Source organism: Salmo salar, chromosome 02 (genome assembly GCF_965601325.2).
Source record: "Salmo salar chromosome 02, fSalSal1, whole genome shotgun sequence".
NCBI lineage: Eukaryota > Metazoa > Chordata > Actinopteri > Salmoniformes > Salmonidae > Salmo > Salmo salar.
This window is the reverse complement of record NC_138292.1, coordinates 30,139,581-30,158,394: the sequence shown is the minus strand read 5'-3', so window position 1 is coordinate 30,158,394 and position 18,814 is coordinate 30,139,581. Positions and strand designations below refer to the sequence as shown.

The window sequence follows — 18,814 nt, the reverse complement described above, 5'->3', positions numbered from 1 at the left end:
CCAATTAGAGGCAGCTGGTAATCGTTGTCTCTAATTGGGGATCATACTTAAGTAGCATGTTTTCCACCTGTGGGTTATGGGATATTGTATTTTGAGTAAGTGTATGTAGCACCGCTGTAGTCACGGTTCGTTGTTCGTTTATTGTTTTTGTTGAGTTTCACTATTAATAAATTGGAACGCTACTCACGCTGCGCCTTGGTCCGATCATTCCAACGAACGTGACAGTAGTTTATATTGTCAGAATTGAAGAGGTGAATTGTGTATTCCTCTGTTGTGCTTGGGTAAGGGCTATGGGGTTTGAATTTCAGAAAAAGCTGCATCTCGGAAGCACCAATGGGTGATGGGTGGGGACGTTTCTAATTGATCAGTACTGGTGTGGTCCAGGTGAAGGCCACGTTAGATGGACATTTTAAGTGCCTTTATTTCTGTCCTGAGGACAGAAGGGAGACGTGAGGTTGATGTAGTTTCAGGCATTATTTAGGCCAGGGGTCTCATTTAGCAAAGGTGCGCTTGAATTAGCCAAACGTATTATATGTTATGAATTCTAGCTTGGTGGCTAAGTGGCTTAGGTTAGCTGGGTTAGGGGTTAGGGTTAAGGTTAGGGTTAAGTTTAGGAGTAAGGTGAAAGGGCTAGGGGAAGGGTTAGCTAAAAGGGTTAGGGTTAGGGGAAGGGTTAGCTAATATGCTAAGCAGTTTTAAAGTAGCTAAAAAGTAGTAAGTACTAATTAGCAAAAATACTCAAGTTGTCTGTGATGAGAGATTCAAACTCACAACCTTTGGGTTGTTAGATGTTTGTGTTATACGCCCACCCAATGAGATTCGAATTCACAACCTTTGGGTTGCTAGATGTTTGTGTTATATGCCCACCCAATGAGATTTGACCTCACAACCTTCGGCTTGCTAGATGTTCGTGTTATACGCCCACCCAATGAGATTCAAACTTGGGTTGCTAGATAATTGCGTTATACGCTCACCGATCCACCCCGACCAACCACCCCACTTTAATTTTTGCCTTAAGTAACCATCTGTCTTATGTAACCATACCAAACGTAACATATCACTCATTTACTATGTCACATCTAGTCCATGAGACCAGGCTGGCCTCATTTCTCATATGTGCATGTATACAAAAAAAGACTAAATGTTGCGTGGGCCAGTTTTCCCACAAAGGTTGGTATTTATCAATTTCGAACAATTCTTATTTTACATAGATGCAGGGGCGAAAATCTGATATCAACTTTGGAGGGGACAATTACATTACATTTTCTCAAGAGCAATTCCTGAGGGGGACACCAAAAGTAGTGCTGTAACACATAGCCTACGTTTAATATGGTAAATATATATTGAGGAACCAAAGAAATAAGGTGTTTGCCGTACTCCTAACTACCGGTACCCAAAACTACACAACTAATCACAACAGCAATACCATTGCCTTTAACAAATCTTAGTTCAGTCACCAGTTTAAGTTGAGAGTGGGGGTATCCATGGCATTTTCCAATTATGTTCCTATTTTACAAGTCCAAAAAATTTAGAACCTTTCATAATGTTGCCAAACAAAGATTCAACAAACTTACCTGAGACTCCCTGTCTCTGCCAGTCTGTCCCTGCATATCTGTCCCCAACTCTGCTGTCTGTGTGCCATCTGTTGCCTGCTCTGCCTAATGACATCATTGTGAAACATTTCCATTAGAATTTCATTTCTTTCTTATGAACATTTTATCAACTAGTCTTTGAGATATTAGGCTACTAGGGTTCTTACTTTGCGTTTTGGTGTACTGAAAAATACTCTGATGTCCATCTTTTTTCTGCCATTTTTTCTGCCATTTTTCTACCTGGCTGGCTACACACACACAGTATGTAGGTTATTTACAGTAGGAGATGGGCTTCTATCATCTTATCTTCTATCATTCTATATGGGCTTCGATCTAAAAGGTAGCTAGCAAATGTGAAACGGATTGCAGTGACAAGAGTTGACAGCTGTATGAGTTCACCATTTACACAACATATGCTGCAACCTTTTGTAATTTTAATCGTTTGTTTCATATTAGCTGGCTTCTAACAATAGCTGAATTTGCAAAGCTAGCGAGCACCAATTCAGTGGTGTTTGCTATAATCTTTGCTACCCGGGTTAAATAAAGGTGAAATAAAATATATAAATAAAAGTTCCCTTGCGACAATTTAGCTTTTGCAACGAGACCATTAAATATATTTAAAACAATGGTACAAGAGAGTGTAGTTCTGTTCAGTTTATCACTAACCTTATCACAGGGACTTTGAAGCACTAACTTACATGCATGCTGCTCTTGGAATAAATTGACGATAGCAAAGATTCCATCTTTGATGACGCCACATAAATGGAATAGGTACTAGCTAGCTTAATAGTTAATATTTGCGCGCTAGCGCTGCATATTCAGCTAGTGTGTGTGCGCGATTGACTGGATTAACCTCACATCAGTTACGTGCATTGAGTGCCTTTCAGACAGTAGATACGACCTCTACGTTACCTCGCAAGCTAAGGAACTGGCAGTGGATCAAACCATTGTGAGGCAAAGGGTGGGGGGGTCGCAATCTTTTGAAACTTAAAAACGAGCTATTAAGTGTCTATAATCAGCACAATTGCTTTCATTGCGTATTATTAATATTATTTAAATTACATAGTTATGTTTCAGTGATATATTGGGGGGGACAAATCATATTTTTCCCAGGATGGGGGGGTCGTGTCCCCCCCGTCCCCCCCGGGATTTCCGCCCCTGCATAGATGTGTGGGCTGTAGAATTTACTTTTAAATTGTTCAAAGGACAAACAATCTTGCATAATGCATGGCCAGTGTTTGGTACTTGCTAGGTGGCATGCATTTTTTTGTTTGGAAGTCACTGCAACATTCTGCCCACACCATTGCACTTTCTTTTAGGAGCTATCATGGCCCAGTTCCAACATCTCCAAATCATGCAGCAAATTAAGGTGTTTTTGTTATTATAAAAGGTGAATGGATGGTGTTTTCCATGATGCACAAATATTATACTGTTATTTCAACAAGGAACACAGACTGAGACCAAGGTCTCTTTTACACCTGGGCCCTGCGTATACATGTTTACACATACAGTTTAGGTACAATGATTAAGAAACTACACAAGACAAAAAAACGATCACAGATAACACAAAAAAATACAGCAGCAGATTGTTACATTTACACATAGGTTATTCCCCTAACAGCACAAGAACTTGCATTACCCGAAGCAGTTACAAGCAATACCCCCCCAAAATCCTCCAATAAATGTTTAAAATGGGCAAGGGGGACAAGAGTCTCAAGTTTAAGTTTAGTCTGCAGGCTATTCCATAGGCAAGGAGCGTAACAGGAAAAGGCATCCATACCCAACTCTGTGGAAATCACATGGGCCTCAAGTGTAATCCATGCTTGAGACCTGGTTTTAGGAATTCTAATTCTAATGTTGATGAGTGATGATAAATAAGAATGTAGTTTATAAAATGGCTCTACAGTGCGGGTAACATTTAAGATGAGGGAGGACGATAGATTTCTTATGAGCATGGCCTTATTTCTATTACAGCATATTAGATGACTGTCATACCTAGCTCAATGTAACATTGATAGGTTTAGGCTACTACATGATACTCAAATTTTCCAAATACCCATCATGAGGTTGCTGCAACCTAGCCTAGAGAAAAATTTGAGTACTCACAGACAGTGACACATTCAATACCGCCTTGCATACTCTTGTCTGCATCTAGCTAATCAAGGGTGTAGTCAAATCAAATCAAATCACATTTTATTGGTCACATACACATGGTTAGCAGATGTTATTGCGAGTGTAGCGAAATGCTTGTGCTTCTAGTTCCGACAGTGCAGCAATATCTAACAAGTAATCTAACAATTCCACAACAACTACCTAATACACACAAATGTAAGTAAAGGGATGGAATAAGAATATGTACATATAAATATATGGATGAGTAATGATTGAGCGGCATAGGCAAGATGCAATAGATGGTGGAAAATACAGTATATACATGTGATATGAGTAATGTAAGTTACAAACAAGAATTTCTATTGGGCAAATTCAGGTATGTTCAGCCCTGTTTTGTTCCATTTGCTTCAGTTTAAGAAATATTTTTCAACAGAATCGGTGGAATGAATACACCCCTGATCACATACAAACAGCATGATCATTTTACTAGTTGTAGAATTACTTCTCGCGACTAGGTGCTGTGCTCCTCTCACCTTTTCCCTTTGCTTGTGGACTTCATTGTACAACACATCAGCTGTCTGTGACCAGGCCAAAAATTATTTTCCAAGCCAAACCTACATATCATAACCGCTATCCGCTACACACAGCCTACCGACATAATCGTAGCTACTAGAACTAATGTGTTGGTAAACCCGCTACAATCATGCAGTACAGTGTAGGCTGCAAGAAGTTTAGCAGTTACAATGGCAGGCCCCAATGGCAATACGTTAACACAACCAAAATCTTACCTTGACTTGGAAGAGTTCCAGTGTTGGATAGCCAGTTAGCTAACATAGCTTCCCTTTCTGTTTGAGCCAGGTGTTTGAGTAGGCTAAACTAGCTAGCTGCATTCACTAGCTAAGTGAACGTGAGAGAAAAATACAACGAAATATAGCTATCTCTCTCTCTCTTTCTCTCTTGCTTCTCCTTCATTTTTAAATAAATAAATTTGTTCAAAACTGTTTATCTATTGTCTTTCTCTTTCTTTGAGTCAACTACTCACCACAGTTTATGCATTGCAGTGCTAGCTAGCTGTATCTTATGATTTCAGTATAATATTCATTCTCTGATCCTTTGATTGGGTGGACAACATGTCAGTTCATGCGACAAAAGCTCTGATAGGTTGGAGCACGTCCTCCGGAAGTTGTCATAATTACTGTGTATGTCTATAGAATGGGGTGAGAACCATGAGCGTCCTAGGTTTTATATTGAAGTCAATGTACCCAGGGGAGGACGGAAACTAGCTGTCCTTCGGCTGCAGGACAAGGGAAAGCTATAACTACAGGCAAAATGCTGCGTGTGGTCACAGCATTTCAAATAAAATCACCACACTGTTCATACCTGACAGACAGTTTGTTTATTTCCCAAAACTAAGAGCAGTCACCACATCACTGATTCACCATCATCATCCCTTTCATGTGCCAGTGTCATTTCTGACCCCAGTCATCACAGCCCTCTGTCCTGACCGTGCTGGAATAGAGAGTAAGATAGTGGAGCTGCAGGAAAATTACTAAGATCTGATGTTACCCATTTCTGGAGCCTTGTGTCAGACATAGAGTATCCACTTCTGAAGCAGTGTGTGCAAAAGGTGACATCATTTGTTGTCAGCACTTTTTCATGTGGAGCAACATTTTCAACAATGAGCATTGTGAAACAAAAACAGCGAAACAGACTGATCAATGCACACTTGGATTGCCTCACAAGGATAGCAACAACAGAATATACATTTAGAATGAATTCAGTCAAGGAGCAGAAGGGACATTTTCGCTCATCCAGCTACTGAGGTAACCCTGAATATTGGTCTTATACATGTGATGTAGCCTATTTTATGTGTGTATGTATATATTTGTGATGTGCTTTACATCAAATCAATTGCATGTATTTGCATATTGCTCTGAATTTGCTCTCAATTGATAATTGATAATATTGGAAGAAAAAGTAGAACAAATTAAAGATATGTGTGGCCCTCTGAATGATTGTCTCACCCCAAAGTGGTCCCCTTACAAAAAATAGTGAGTAATACTGGTCTACACCATGGTGCTACCCTACAGAGTGCTGCTGAGGCTACTGCAGACTTTCACTGCAAAACAGTGTTTTTTCATCAATTATTTGGTGACATGTACAGTGCATTCGGAAAGTATTCAGATTCTTTGTCTTTTTCCACATTTTGTTACGTTCAGGGTTGGGGAGTAAGGTATTAGAAAAAACGGTAACTGTAATCCGTTACGTTACCAGCAGAAATATTGTAATCAGATTACCGATACTTTTGAAAAACTAGATAGAATCAGCATTGAAAAAAGGTGCAAATTTAAGTTTGTTCCACCTGAGACCACTATGATGACACGCCAAATGTGTTTGATGGATCTCGGGAAAAGAGCAGGAGTAGGCTTTTGTAGGCAACAGTCCAAGCTATGTCTTCCAATGGTGCAACTGCTGTCGGCATCCAAAGATTATCCAATTTGAATAAACGCTTGGAGGTAAGGATGACAGTAGTGGTGTAGTCTACAACATACGGATATCAATTATTCATGATATCTACATAGCGCATTGATGTGAATCACACTGCTGCTCTCTCATTTAGCTATTTGTGCCTTACGGATTGCGGTTGTTGCAGATGGCTGTTCACAAATCTAAATGTGTATTTGAACCCAATAATGTTTGAATTCAAGATGTTTAAGCTGCCTATACATCATTGTTTTCGAAACCAGTGGACAGCCAGTGAAAAATGTGCTCTTGCAACAGCTGCATAGTGCGGATCCCAGCCTATGGAATAAAAGTGGGGCTTTTATTGTTCAATCTAATTCATGCTGATAAAAAAATAAATCCATAGGCCTAATGGACACATGCTCAAACTTGCACACTTTTGATAGACTTAAAGGTAGTTGCTATCTATTTTTGGACGTATACATCATATATACTGTACCAGTCAAAAGTTTGGACACATCTCACATCAAATAAAATGAAATCAAATGTTATTGGTCACATACACATGGTTAGCAGATGTTAATGCGAGTGTAGCAAAATGCTTGTGCTTCTAGTTCCGACAGTGGAGTAATATCTAACAAGTAATCTAACAATTCCCCAACAACTACCTTATGCACACAAATCTAAAGGGGTGGATGAGAATATGTACTGTACATATAAGTATATAGATGAGCGATGGCCGAGAGGCATAGATGGTTTAGATGGTTTAAAATACAGTATATACATATGATATGAATAATGGAAGATATGTGAACATTATTGAAGTGGCATTATTTCAAGTGGTATTGTTTATAGTGACTAGTAATCCATTCATTAAAGTGGCCAGTGATTTGGTCTCAATGTAGGCAGCAGCCTCTCTGAGTTAGTGATGGCTATTTAACAGTCTGATGGCCTTGAGATAGAAGCTGTTTTTCAATCTCTCGGTCCCAGCTTTGATGCACCTGTACTGACCTCGCCTTCTGGATGGTAGCGGTGTGAACAGGCAGTAGCTCGGGTGGTTTATGTCCTTGATGATCTTTTTGGCCTTCCTGTGACATCGGGTGCTGTAGGTGTCATGGAGGGCAGGTAATTTGCCCCCGGTGATGCATTGTGCACACCGCATCACCCTCTGGAGAGCCTTGCGGTTGAGGACGGTGCAGTTGTCATACCAGGCTGTGATTCAGCCCAACAGGATGCTCTCAATTGTGCATCTGTAAAAGTTTGTCAGGGTTTTGGGTGACAAGACACATTTCTTCAGCCTCCTGAGGGGCTTCTACACCTGCATTGCTTGCTGTTTGGAGTTTTAGGCTGGGTTTCTGTACAGCACTTTGAGATATCAGCTGATGTAAGAAGGGCTATATAAATACATTTGATTTGATTTGATGGGGCACTATTGCGCCTTCTTCACCACACTGTCTGTGTGGGTGGACCATATCAGTTAGTCTGTGACGTGTACTCCAATTAACTTTCCACCTTTTCCACTGCTGTACCTTCGATGTGGATAGGGGAGTGCGCCCTCTGCTGTTTCCTGAAGTCCACAATCATCTCCTTTGTTTGAACACAAACCCTTGTGGGTTTGTTTTGAGGGTCAGCAAAGTGGAGATGTTGTTTCCTAACTTCAACAACTGGGGGCGGCCCGTCAGAAAGTCCTGGACCCAGTTGCACAGGCAGGGGTTGAGACCCAGGGCCTCCAGCTTGATGATGAGCTTGGAGGGTACTATGGTGTTGAATGCTGAGCTGTAGTCAATGAACAGCATTCTTACATAGGTATTATTTTTGTCCAGATGGGATAGGGAAGTGTGCAGTGTGATGGCGACACCTACTCATTCAAGGGTTTTTCTTTATTTGTACTATTTTCTACGTTGTAGAATAATAGTGAAGAATCAAATCTATGAAATAACACAAAGAATTATGTAGCAACAAAAAACTGTTAAACAAATCAAAAAATATTTTAGATTTTAGATTCTTCAAAGTAGCCACCCTTTGCCTTGATGAAAGCTTTGGCAAAGCATGCCATTCCATGAGCGCAGCATTTATTTTTCAAAATCATAAACAACAGAGTAGGGCTGGCTAATAAGTCCTTCGTTTTGGGGTCATGCTCAAGTAAAACAATTTGGCTAATCTATACGTCTATACGTCCACTCCTGCATTGTCTTGGCCATGTGCTTAGGGTCGTTGTTCTGTTGGATGGTGAACCTTCGCCCCAGTATGAGGTCCTGAGCACTCTGGAGCAGGTTTTCATCAAGTATCTCTCTGTACTTTGCCCCGTTAATCTTTCCCTCGATCCTGACTAGTCTCCCAGTCCCGGCCGCTGAAAAACATCCCCACAGCATGATGCTGCCACCACCATGCTTCAACATAGGGATGGTGCCAGGTTTCCTCCAGACGTGACGCTTAGCATTCAGGCCAAACAGTTCAGACTTGGTTTCATAAGACCAAATAATCTTGTTTTTCATGGTCTGAGAGTCTTTAGGTGCCTTTTGACAAATTGCAAATGGGCTGTCATGTGCCTTTTACTGAGGAGTGGCTTCCGTCTGGCCACTCTACCATGGAGGCCTGATTGGTGGAGTGCTGCAGAGATGGTTGTCCTTCTGGATGGTTCTCCCATCTCCACAGAGGAACTCTGGAGCTCTGTCAGAGTGACCAAGGCCCTTGCACCCTGATTGCTCAGTGTGGCCGGGCGGCCAACTCTAGGAAGAGTCTATGTGGTTCCAAACTTCTTCCATTTAAGAATTATGGAGGTCACTGTCACGTTCGTCTGAAGGATGAGATCAAGGTGCAGCGTGGCAGGCGAACATTTTCTCTTTATTAAAATGAACACTGTCAAAACAACGAAATACAAAAATGAACATAAAGTTCTGCAGGCTTTAAAACAGCTATACAAAAACAAGATCCCACAATCACAGGTGGGAGAAGGGCTGCCTAAGTATGATTCCCAATCAGAGACAACGATAGACAGCTGCCTCTGATTAGGAACCATACTCGGCCAAAGACAAAGAAATAAACAACATAGAATGCCCACCCCACATCACACCCTGACCTAACCAAATAGAGAAATAAAATGACTCTCTAAGGTCAAGGCATGACAGTCCCCCCCCCCCAAAGGTGCGGACTCCCGGCTGCAAACCTGAACCTATAGGGGAGGGTCCGGGTGGGCATCTACCCTTGGTGGCGGCTCCGCAGAGCCTGTAGTGATGATCGCTCTGCCCGCTGATCCCTCCGCTTTTCTGTAACCGGACTGTGGATCGTCGCCAGAGGAACCGGACCGTGTATCATCGCCGGAAGCTCCGAACTGGGAACCCCCGCTGGAGGCTCTGGACTGCCAACTTTCACTGGAGGCTCTGGACTGGGGACCATCGCTGGAGACTCTGGACTGGGGACCGTCGCTGGGGACTCTGGACTGGGGACCGTCGCTGGAGACTCTGGACCGTCGCTGGAGACTCTGGACTGGGGACCGTCGCTGGACACTCTGGACTGGGGACCGTCGCTGGAGACTCTGGACTGGGGACCGTCGCTGGAGACTCTGGACTGGGGACCGTCGCTGGAGACTCTGGACTGGGGACCGTCGCTGGGGACTCTGGACTGGGGACCGTCGCTGGAGACTCTGGACTGCGGACCATCGCTGGAGACTCTGGACCGTCGCTGGAGACTCTGGACTGCCAACTTTCGCTGGAGACTCTGGACTGGGGACCGTCGCTGGAGACTCTGGACTGGGGACCGTCGCTGGAGACTCTGGACTGGAGACCGTCGCTGGAGTCTCTGGACTGGGACCGTCGCTGGAGACTCTGGACCGGGGACCGTCGTTGGAGACTCTGGACTGGGGACCGTCGCTGAAGACTCCGGACTGGGGACCGTCTCAGGAGGTTCCGGACTGCGGGCCGTCTCAGGAGGTTCCGGACTGTAGGCCGTCTCAGGAGGTTCCGGACTGTGAAACGTCGCCGGAAGATCTGGACTGGAAACTGTCGCCGGAAGCTCTGTGCCATGGATCATCACTACAGGCTCTGCGCCATGGATCATCACTGGAGGCTTCGTGCCATGGATCATCACTGGAGGCTTTGTGCCATGGATTATCACTGGAGGCTCCGGGCCATGGATTATCACTGGAGGCTTTGTGCCGTGGATCATCACTACAGGCTCCGGGCCATGGATCATCACTTGAGGCTTCGTGCCATGGATTATCACTGGAGGCTCCGGGCCATGGATTATCGCTGGAGGTTTCGTGCCATGGATCATCACTGGAGGCTTCGGACCATGGATCATCACTGGAGGCTTCGTACGTGGAGCCGGAACAGGTCTCACCGGACTGGGGAGACGCACTGGAGACCGGGTGCGTGGGGCTTGCACAGGATATACTGGGTCGTGGAGGCGCACTGGAGGTCTGGAGCGTAGGGCTGGCATAACCCGTCCCGGCTGGATGCTCACTTTAGCCTGGCAAGTGCGAGGCTCTGGCACAGGATGAACTGGGCTATGAAGGCGCACTGGCAACACAGTGCGTAGAGCAGGCGCAGGATATACTGGGCCGTGGAGGCGCACTGGAGGTCTGGATCGTAGGGCTGGCACAACCCGTCCTGGTTGGATGCTCACTTTAGCCCGACAAGTGCGGGGCGCTGGCACAGGACGAACTGGGCTGTGCAGGCGCACTGGCAACACAGTGCATAGAGCTGGCACAGGATATCCTGGACTGAGGAGGCGTACTGGAGACCAGGAGCGCTGAGCCGGCACAACCCATCCTGGCTGAATGCTCACTTTAGCCCGGCACATGCGGGGCGCAGGCAACGAGCACACCGGCCTGTGAATGCGCACCGGAGATACAGTGCGCATCACCGCATAACACGGTTCCTGACTGGTCACACGCTCCCCACGGTAAGCACAGGGAGTTGACTCAGGTCTCAACCCTGACTCCGCCAATCTCCCCGTGTGCCCCCCTAAAAAATATTTTGGAGCTGCCTCTCGGGCTTCCGTCGTTGCAGTGACTCACGATCTCGTCGCTGTCCTCCCTCACTGCTTCCACTTGTTCCCATGGGAGGCGATCCCTTCCGGCCTGGATCTCCTCCCACGTCCAGGATCCTTTGCCGTCCAGGATGTCCTCCCATGTCCAACTCGTCTTCCCTGTAGGCGCACGCTGCTTGGTCTTTTTGTGGTGGGATCTTCTGTCACGTTCGTCTGAAGGATGAGACCAAGATGCAGCGTGGCAGGCGAACATTTTCTCTTTATTAAAATTAACACCGTCAAAACAACAAAATACAAAAACGAACGTAAAGTTCTGCAGGCTTCAAAACAGCTATACAAAAACAAGATCACACAATCACAGGTGGGAAAAGGGCTGCCTAAGTATGATTCCCAATCAGAGACAACGATAGACAGCTGCCTCTGATTAGGAACCATACTCGGCCAAAGACAAAGAAATAAACAACATAGAATGCCCACCCCACATCACACCCTGACCTAACCAAATAGAGAAATAAAACGGCTCTCTAAGGTCAGGGCGTGACAGTCACTGTGTTCTTGGGGACCTTCAATGCTGCAGACATGTTTTAGTACCCTTCCCCAGATGTGTGCCTCGACACAATCCTGTCTCAGTGCTCTACAGACAATTCCTTTGACATCATGGCTTGGTTTTGGCTCTGACATGCACTGTCAACTGTGGGACCTTATATAAACAGGTGTGTGCCTTTCCAAATCATGTCCAGTTAATTGAATTTACCACAGGTGGACTCCAATCAAGTTGTTGAAAGATGTCAAGGATGATCAATGGAAACAGGATGAACCTGGGCTCAATTTCGAGTCTCATAGCAAAGGAAACAGAATATTTATATAAATAAGGTATTTCTGTTTTTTATTTTTAATAATTTAGCTGAAATTTCTAAAAACCTGTTTTCGCATTGTCATTATGGGGTATTGTGCGTAGATTGATGAGAGACATTTTTTTATTTAATCCAATTTAGAATAAGGCTGTAAAGTAACAAAATGTGGAAAAGTGGAAGGGGTCTGAATACTTTCCGAATGCACTGTATATAGTTTTATAGTTTTTAGAGTTTCATCTAAAAAGGATAAATTTGTTAATGTTTCACTATTTTTATGAAATTCACTGAGGAGGATTGTCCTCCCCATCCTCCTTTGAGGAGCCTCCACTGTGCTCTGTTTATCAATGACAACATGTGTAGCCTCTGGTACATCCTAGCATCTCCACGTATGCAGAATTTAAGTAACAAATGTGCGCATGGTTGATAAATGAGGCCCCAGAGTAAGCCTATTGTATTATGATTTGAATTAGGCCATTTCAGTTTTTGTTTGCGTCCTGTTTGTTATTTTTATTTGTAGACTCCATTCTGATCCTCACTCCACCGCCAAGAGCGTCCTCATCATAGGCACCAGCCAAGGCTCAGGCTTTAGAAAGAAAAGGCTTTTAGATGTGTGGGAAATAGAATCCATTACTCTGGAATATAATAAGGCCTAGATCAGAAGCTAGGCAGAATGTAGACCTACATGTTTTACTCTATAATGTTTCTATTTTGTATAATGTGGCCAGTTAAAGACCCAGTTGTTTATTAACCCCTGCCAGAAGTTATGCTTCCAGTGTTGCAGGTGAACAAGTGTAATTCTTCTACAACGCCCCTGTTAGGCCATCTGTTTTTTAAAGCCTACTTAGACAAGGCCCCACAAATTACCGGACTATTAAGTCCTTCACTGTATTTTGTTCATTACTTAATGTTGTTCATGTCGAGGGGACACAGCATGCATTCTTTCTTGGAGTTGGATCAATTGTGCCACAATTGTGCCTGTCAGCGAGAAAATGTAATTTGTCAGCTTGCTTGGCTTCTCTCCAGGAAAGACTTGACCTCGCGACCCTTCCCAGCAGGAGGTGAGCCAATTACCGGAGGTATAAAAACCCTGTCTGTCCCCGGAGACTCCAGTCCAGTGGGTTCTGAAGGCAAGGGCAACATTAAAGAAGTACCAAACTTACAAGGCTACGGTAAGACTTATTTTATTTGTCATTATAGTTTAAAAGTTGAAGAACAGAAGAGTAGTGAGACATAATGAGATATAACAATTAGCTTTTTAAGAATGTAATAATTTGTTTATTAATGTCACTTCTTAAATTGCTTTCATCATTGCTTAATTTTCAGTGAATAAATCCTTCTATTCTTTTTAGAGATGACGATCTGGCAACTGCCTTCCATGCTCCTTGTTTTTATATCAAGTGTCTCTCCTCATCCTCATCACTTATTTGAGTATGATGAGCTGAGCCAGTATGTTGACAGCCATCAGGAGGAATATGTACAGGCAAGTTTCTAAACAGAATAATGATGTTGTCTGTTTTATTATCTGATAATACAATATTCATTATAAATAAATAGTGTGTGTGCATTTGTGTGTGTGTGTTAGACTCTGAGGGACTGGGTTGCTGTAGAGAGTGACTCCAGTGATATCTTGAGGAGGCCAGACTGCCATCGCATGATGGATATGACGGCTGAGAAACTACAAGCCATGGGAGGGAAGGTGGAACTAGTGGACATCGGCGTACAAGAGGTCAGTTTTCTGAAATGTGGTCAACTTAATGATTATGTTACAGGATCTTTTTGTTTGCTTTTAGCTTAGTCTTTAAAGTCCTTTGGTAGCAGATCAGACTGGTTTGCAGAAATAAATACTAAAAGTTGGGTGTTAACAGAAATGCTCCCTGCCTTGCAAACTGTATTCAGGTCATTTTCTGCAGCTACCGTGTCTTTTATCATCATGCTTAGCTGCCTGATGGCAAGACAGTGGCCTTACCCAAGGTGGTGACAGCCCAGTTTGGCAATGACCCCAGTAAGCAGACAGTCTGTGTGTACGGACATGTGGATGTCCAGCCTGCTAAGCTAGAGGACGGCTGGACCACTGAACCCTACAACCTGACAGACATCAACGGTAGGCTATGGCTTCCAACAGTAGTCTATGGTATCCAACGGTAGACTATGGGTTCCAACGGCTGGGTATGGCTTCCAATGGTAGACTATGGGTTCCAGCGGTAGGCTATGTTTCAAGGGTAGACTATGGGTTCCAACAGTAGGCTATGAGTTGCAACAGTAGGCTATGTTTCAAGGGTAGGTTACGGGTTCCAACTGTAAACTATGGATTCCAGGCATTCACAATCACTGCAATCAAATGTATTATAAGGATTTTTTACAGTGCTTTACAGTAATCCATTCTAGACCCAACGCATAGAAACATCTATCTACAACTAACAGCCATGAGATATTGTAGCTAATGTGAAGGAATGAAGTAAGTACTTGGGTGTGGGATGATTTTTACCAAACATATTTTGAACCAATGAAATGTAACTGATGCAATTGAAACATGCATGTTAAATGTCAATGTGAGCTGAACATAATGGACATTTATTAGAAAAGAATTACTTTGATTCTACCCCTAAGGAAACCTCTACGGCAGAGGGGCGTCTGACAACAAGGCCCCTGTCTTAGCCTGGATCCATACAGTGGAGGTCTATCAGGCCCTCAGCATTGTGAGTGTCCAATAAGAAGAGATATCAGAGTGAACTCATAGGAGATGTAGAGACAAGATGTGGTGAAGTTAAGTTGCAGTCTAACTGACCATTATTAGTGAGCTTTCCTTTGTTATAATATATATATTTTTTCCCTCCTCCTCCTTTCCTCCTCTCCCCATGCAGGACCTGCCAGTCAATGTGAAGTTCATCATCGAGGGGATGGAGGAGACCGGGTCCAATGGCCTGGACGCCATGATCGTGGCGCAGAGAGACACGTTCTTCTCCGACGTCGATTACATCATCATCTCAGACTGTGGTTGGCTGAGCCGACGCCCCGCCCTCACCTACGGGACCAGGGGGAACTGCTACTTCTTTGCTGAGGTAGGATGGGCTGGGGGCATTTCCAATCTGTGGGACGTTACTTTTTCAAGATCATTAATGAATAGCCATGGTGACTTTGTATGTTTGGTAGGTAGAGGGCCCAAAACAGGACCTACACTCAGGGGTGTATGGAGGCACTGTTATAGAGCCTATGACAGATCTGATCGGCATATTGGGTGAGTTTTAAACCTCTTTGAGTGACAGAATGTAATACTATCTTAACACCTGCTGTATCATGTTTGCATGCAAAGCTATCGTCCGTGTGTCTGTATGAGCTCTCTATTGGCAGAAATAATAAAGTATTAGATATCCCTACAAATGTGTGTCCATAAGGACTGCTTGTGTGTTGACCTATCTCTCCCACACCCAGACACACTGATCAGCCCCAGTGGAAAGATCCTCATTCCAGGCATCAGAGAGGCCGTCGCCTCACTATCAGACGAAGAGTGGAAGATGTACCAGGACATTGAGTTTGATATTGAGAGCTTTAAGTCCAAGATCGGCGTCAGCCAACTCATGTACAGTAACAAGGTGATTCACAGGGGAGTGGATTTTTGTTGGGAAAGGGCTCGTAAGTAAGCATTTCACGGTAAAGTCTGCACTTGTTGTACTCGGTGCATGTGACAAATAAGATAAATTTGACAAATAAATTTGATTTATCAGGTAGATCTGCTGGCCCATCGTTGGCGTTACCCTACCGTTACCATCCATGGCATCGAGGGGGGCTTCTCTGGCCCTGGCTCTAAGACGGTCATCCCTGCTAAGGTCATTGCCAAGTTCTCCATCCGACAGGTCCCCAACATGGACCCAGCAGTGGTCAAGAAACAGGTAGGTGGTACACGCCTCTCACCCAGTGCATTGTACAGTTGCATGACAACACAATTACATACAGTTACACACACATTTCTGGAATTGTTCTAACCTTCAGACTCTCTTTATACAATACATCAAAGAAAAGGGAACATTCATCCAGGTTACACTATTATAATATACCTCATTCTGCTCATTCAGTTCATTTACTATTCAGTTATTCACTATTTCAGTTTGGTTTCAGTTAATGAAATAGATGTGAAGACTGCATGTATGCCTGTTACATATTTGTTCTGTTGTAGGTCACAGACTACCTGAACTCTGTGTTTGCCAAGAGAAAGAGCCCCAACAAGCTGAAGGTGACCATGATCATCGGGGCTAAGCCCTGGTTAGCAGACACCAAGCACCCCCTGTACGAGGCAGGGAAAGCAGCCGTGAAGAGAGGTACAGTTAGTCAACTCTGCTCTGGACAAACCAAAGGACGTTTCTTATGCTGCCTCTGTGTGTGTGTGTATGAACAGTGGTCATAGGGGTAATGATTACTGTATATTAGCTGACTGTGGACATTTATTGCACAACAGTAGCTTCACAGTGACAGGCCTATCTGTAGTCTTTAAAGTTACCAGACATAGATACATATCCTTATCGCTAAAAGAAGCCAGTGTGCTGTGGTTCTACTGTAGACCTATCAGTGGTTAAGGCATGACAGTGCAGCAGTCTTGTAATGTTTGTGTAGCAGAAAGGATTTGGAATGACAATCTCGCGAAGAGGCAGCCCTGTCTGATGCTTGTATTCCCAAATGACACCCTTGGACCTTGCAGATGAACTCTTGGTCTAACGGTTAAGACATTGACTTACTGAGCAGGAGACCTGGCTTCTAATCCCACTGGTTACAGTTGGTTTTCCTCTACTGCAGGTATAATGCATTATGACGCAGTCAGACTTGTCATTGTTTTCCTCTAGTGTTTAACGTGGAGCCAGACCTGATCCGTGAAGGGGGAACCATCCCCATCGCCAAGACCTTTGAGGACGTGACCGGTAAGAGCATCATCATGATGCCCATCGGAGGCTTCGACGACGGCCTCCACTCCCAGAATGAGAAGATGAGCAGGTTAGCCCTTCAGTGTCCTAATACAGTATGTATTAAAAACAAAATGACGATGAACATTTATAGATTTTTACGCATGCACACACGAACACATACATATAGACGTATCAACAGTGTCTTATTTCTGTTTATAGGACTGGTTGAGGACATATTGTTTTCTCTCACCCATTCCTTTCCCAGGTACAACTACATAGAGGGGACCAAGTTGTTCATCGCGTACCTCCATGAAGTGGCCCATCTCAAGAAGGACTGAGAGCACCTCTTTTCACCACCACCGTTATAAGACAGTTCTATATTGTTTAGCTTGTATGTGATCCCATCAGTGGAGTCAGGCTTTGTTTAGCCTTTTTCCTGACATCAACTTGTAACTTTTCTTGATTCTTTCCCTCTAAGCAAAACATTCCAGAAACCCTGTGAGTTCTTGGCATCTGATATAGCCTCAACACTCTCCCTCTCTCTCTCTCTCTTGCTCTCTCTCTCTCTCTCTCTTTCTGAATCTTTCTTCCTCCCTCACGTTCCTCCTTTCTCTCTCTCAATGGCTCTCTCTCTCAATTTCTCTCTCATTCACATACAAATATCTACTTGATACAGCAAATAAAACTGGTTTGATGCACTATATGTTTTCTTAATCTTTTCTGTCTGGGATTCTTTAGAAAGAACATTGTCAAGTGTTAACCAATATCCACCACTCCAAGATATAAAGAACAAGTGTTTCACAATACAATCCCCGACTCCAAGACATAAAGAAGTGTTTCAAAATACCATCCCCGACTCCTAGACATAAGAGCAGCCACAAAAATGAAGAGCAACAAAAAATGCAGTTCTCTCCTTATGTTTGGCAGTATTATGGTGAGTCTTTACTATTTTAGCAAAACAGGTATACATTTTTTTCATGGAATTCCTTAATTAAGTGCACTACAAAGACTTTGTCATGGAAAAACAGAAGTGGCTGCATGTTCATAGAAGGTATGATGAAGAAGAAGGGTGAAATGACATGTAACTTAACAGAAAAGTGTGTGTGATATTGAACATCAATATGATTGTATGACGACCTGAGTGGGGTCATGTGTATGCATGCATAACAGGGTTTGCATGAGCAGCTAAGATTGCTGGTGTAGTGTACTGTAGCCTAGATATTGTTAAGGCAGTATTATGGCATCACCAACTGTAACTTCTGTTATCATCCTTCATCCTCTGTATTAGTTCTGATAGAAAGTTAAACAGTAATCCCAGTTGAGACAGTGCTAAGTCGTGTGTTGGGTCACACTGACCCTGATCTTTGATCCTCGAGCCATGGCAGAGTCCTATCAAGTCAATCAGATACCAGAGACTACCTACAACCATAGACATTAGATTACTAGAGCAGACAATTCCATTCAAGTCACTGCTGTGTGTTGTTTTGGAATTCTATTTCTATGCCCCCACACTCTCAGGAGGAACATAGAAATCTAAACTCACCAAACCACCCATACCTCTACAAGTATATAATTCAGCAGCTAGAGACAAGTAGAAGCCAGTAGAACTAGATTGAGGCAAATATTGCTAGAATGTACGGTATGGCATAAGTTATTACTTGGTTATTATCATCACTGGCTTCCTGTGGCGTCTTACTCTCCCTCACAGACGAAGTTCATTGTTGTTGCGTTCCTGTTACTCCACACTTCGGCTTCCTCTTCTTCCTCCTCTTCCTCTTCTCCTGGAGCTGCAGGCATGTTGGAACCACTGTTTCAATACATACAGTGGGGGGAAAAAGTATTTGATCCCCTGCTGATTTTGTACGTTTGCCCACTGACAAAGAAATGATCAGTCTATAATTTTAATGGTAGG

At 43.7% G+C, this 18,814-nt stretch overlaps 1 protein-coding gene across 1 annotated transcript; it reads left to right on the top strand.

Moving 5' to 3' along the window:
- Window positions 1–5,388: 5,388 nt before the first annotated feature.
- On the top strand, window positions 5,389–17,605 carry LOC106579285 (cytosolic non-specific dipeptidase). Its single transcript, XM_014159069.3, has 13 exons — window positions 5,389–5,527; window positions 13,034–13,179; window positions 13,360–13,490; window positions 13,593–13,736; window positions 13,949–14,111; window positions 14,618–14,706; window positions 14,872–15,069; window positions 15,161–15,245; window positions 15,440–15,600; window positions 15,733–15,897; window positions 16,182–16,323; window positions 16,843–16,990; window positions 17,168–17,605. The coding sequence occupies exons 3-13, from the start codon at window positions 13,362–13,364 to the stop codon at window positions 17,238–17,240; spliced, it is 1,497 nt and encodes a 498-aa protein (XP_014014544.1). The 5' UTR covers window positions 5,389–5,527; window positions 13,034–13,179; window positions 13,360–13,361; the 3' UTR covers window positions 17,241–17,605.
- Window positions 17,606–18,814: the final 1,209 nt, after the last annotated feature.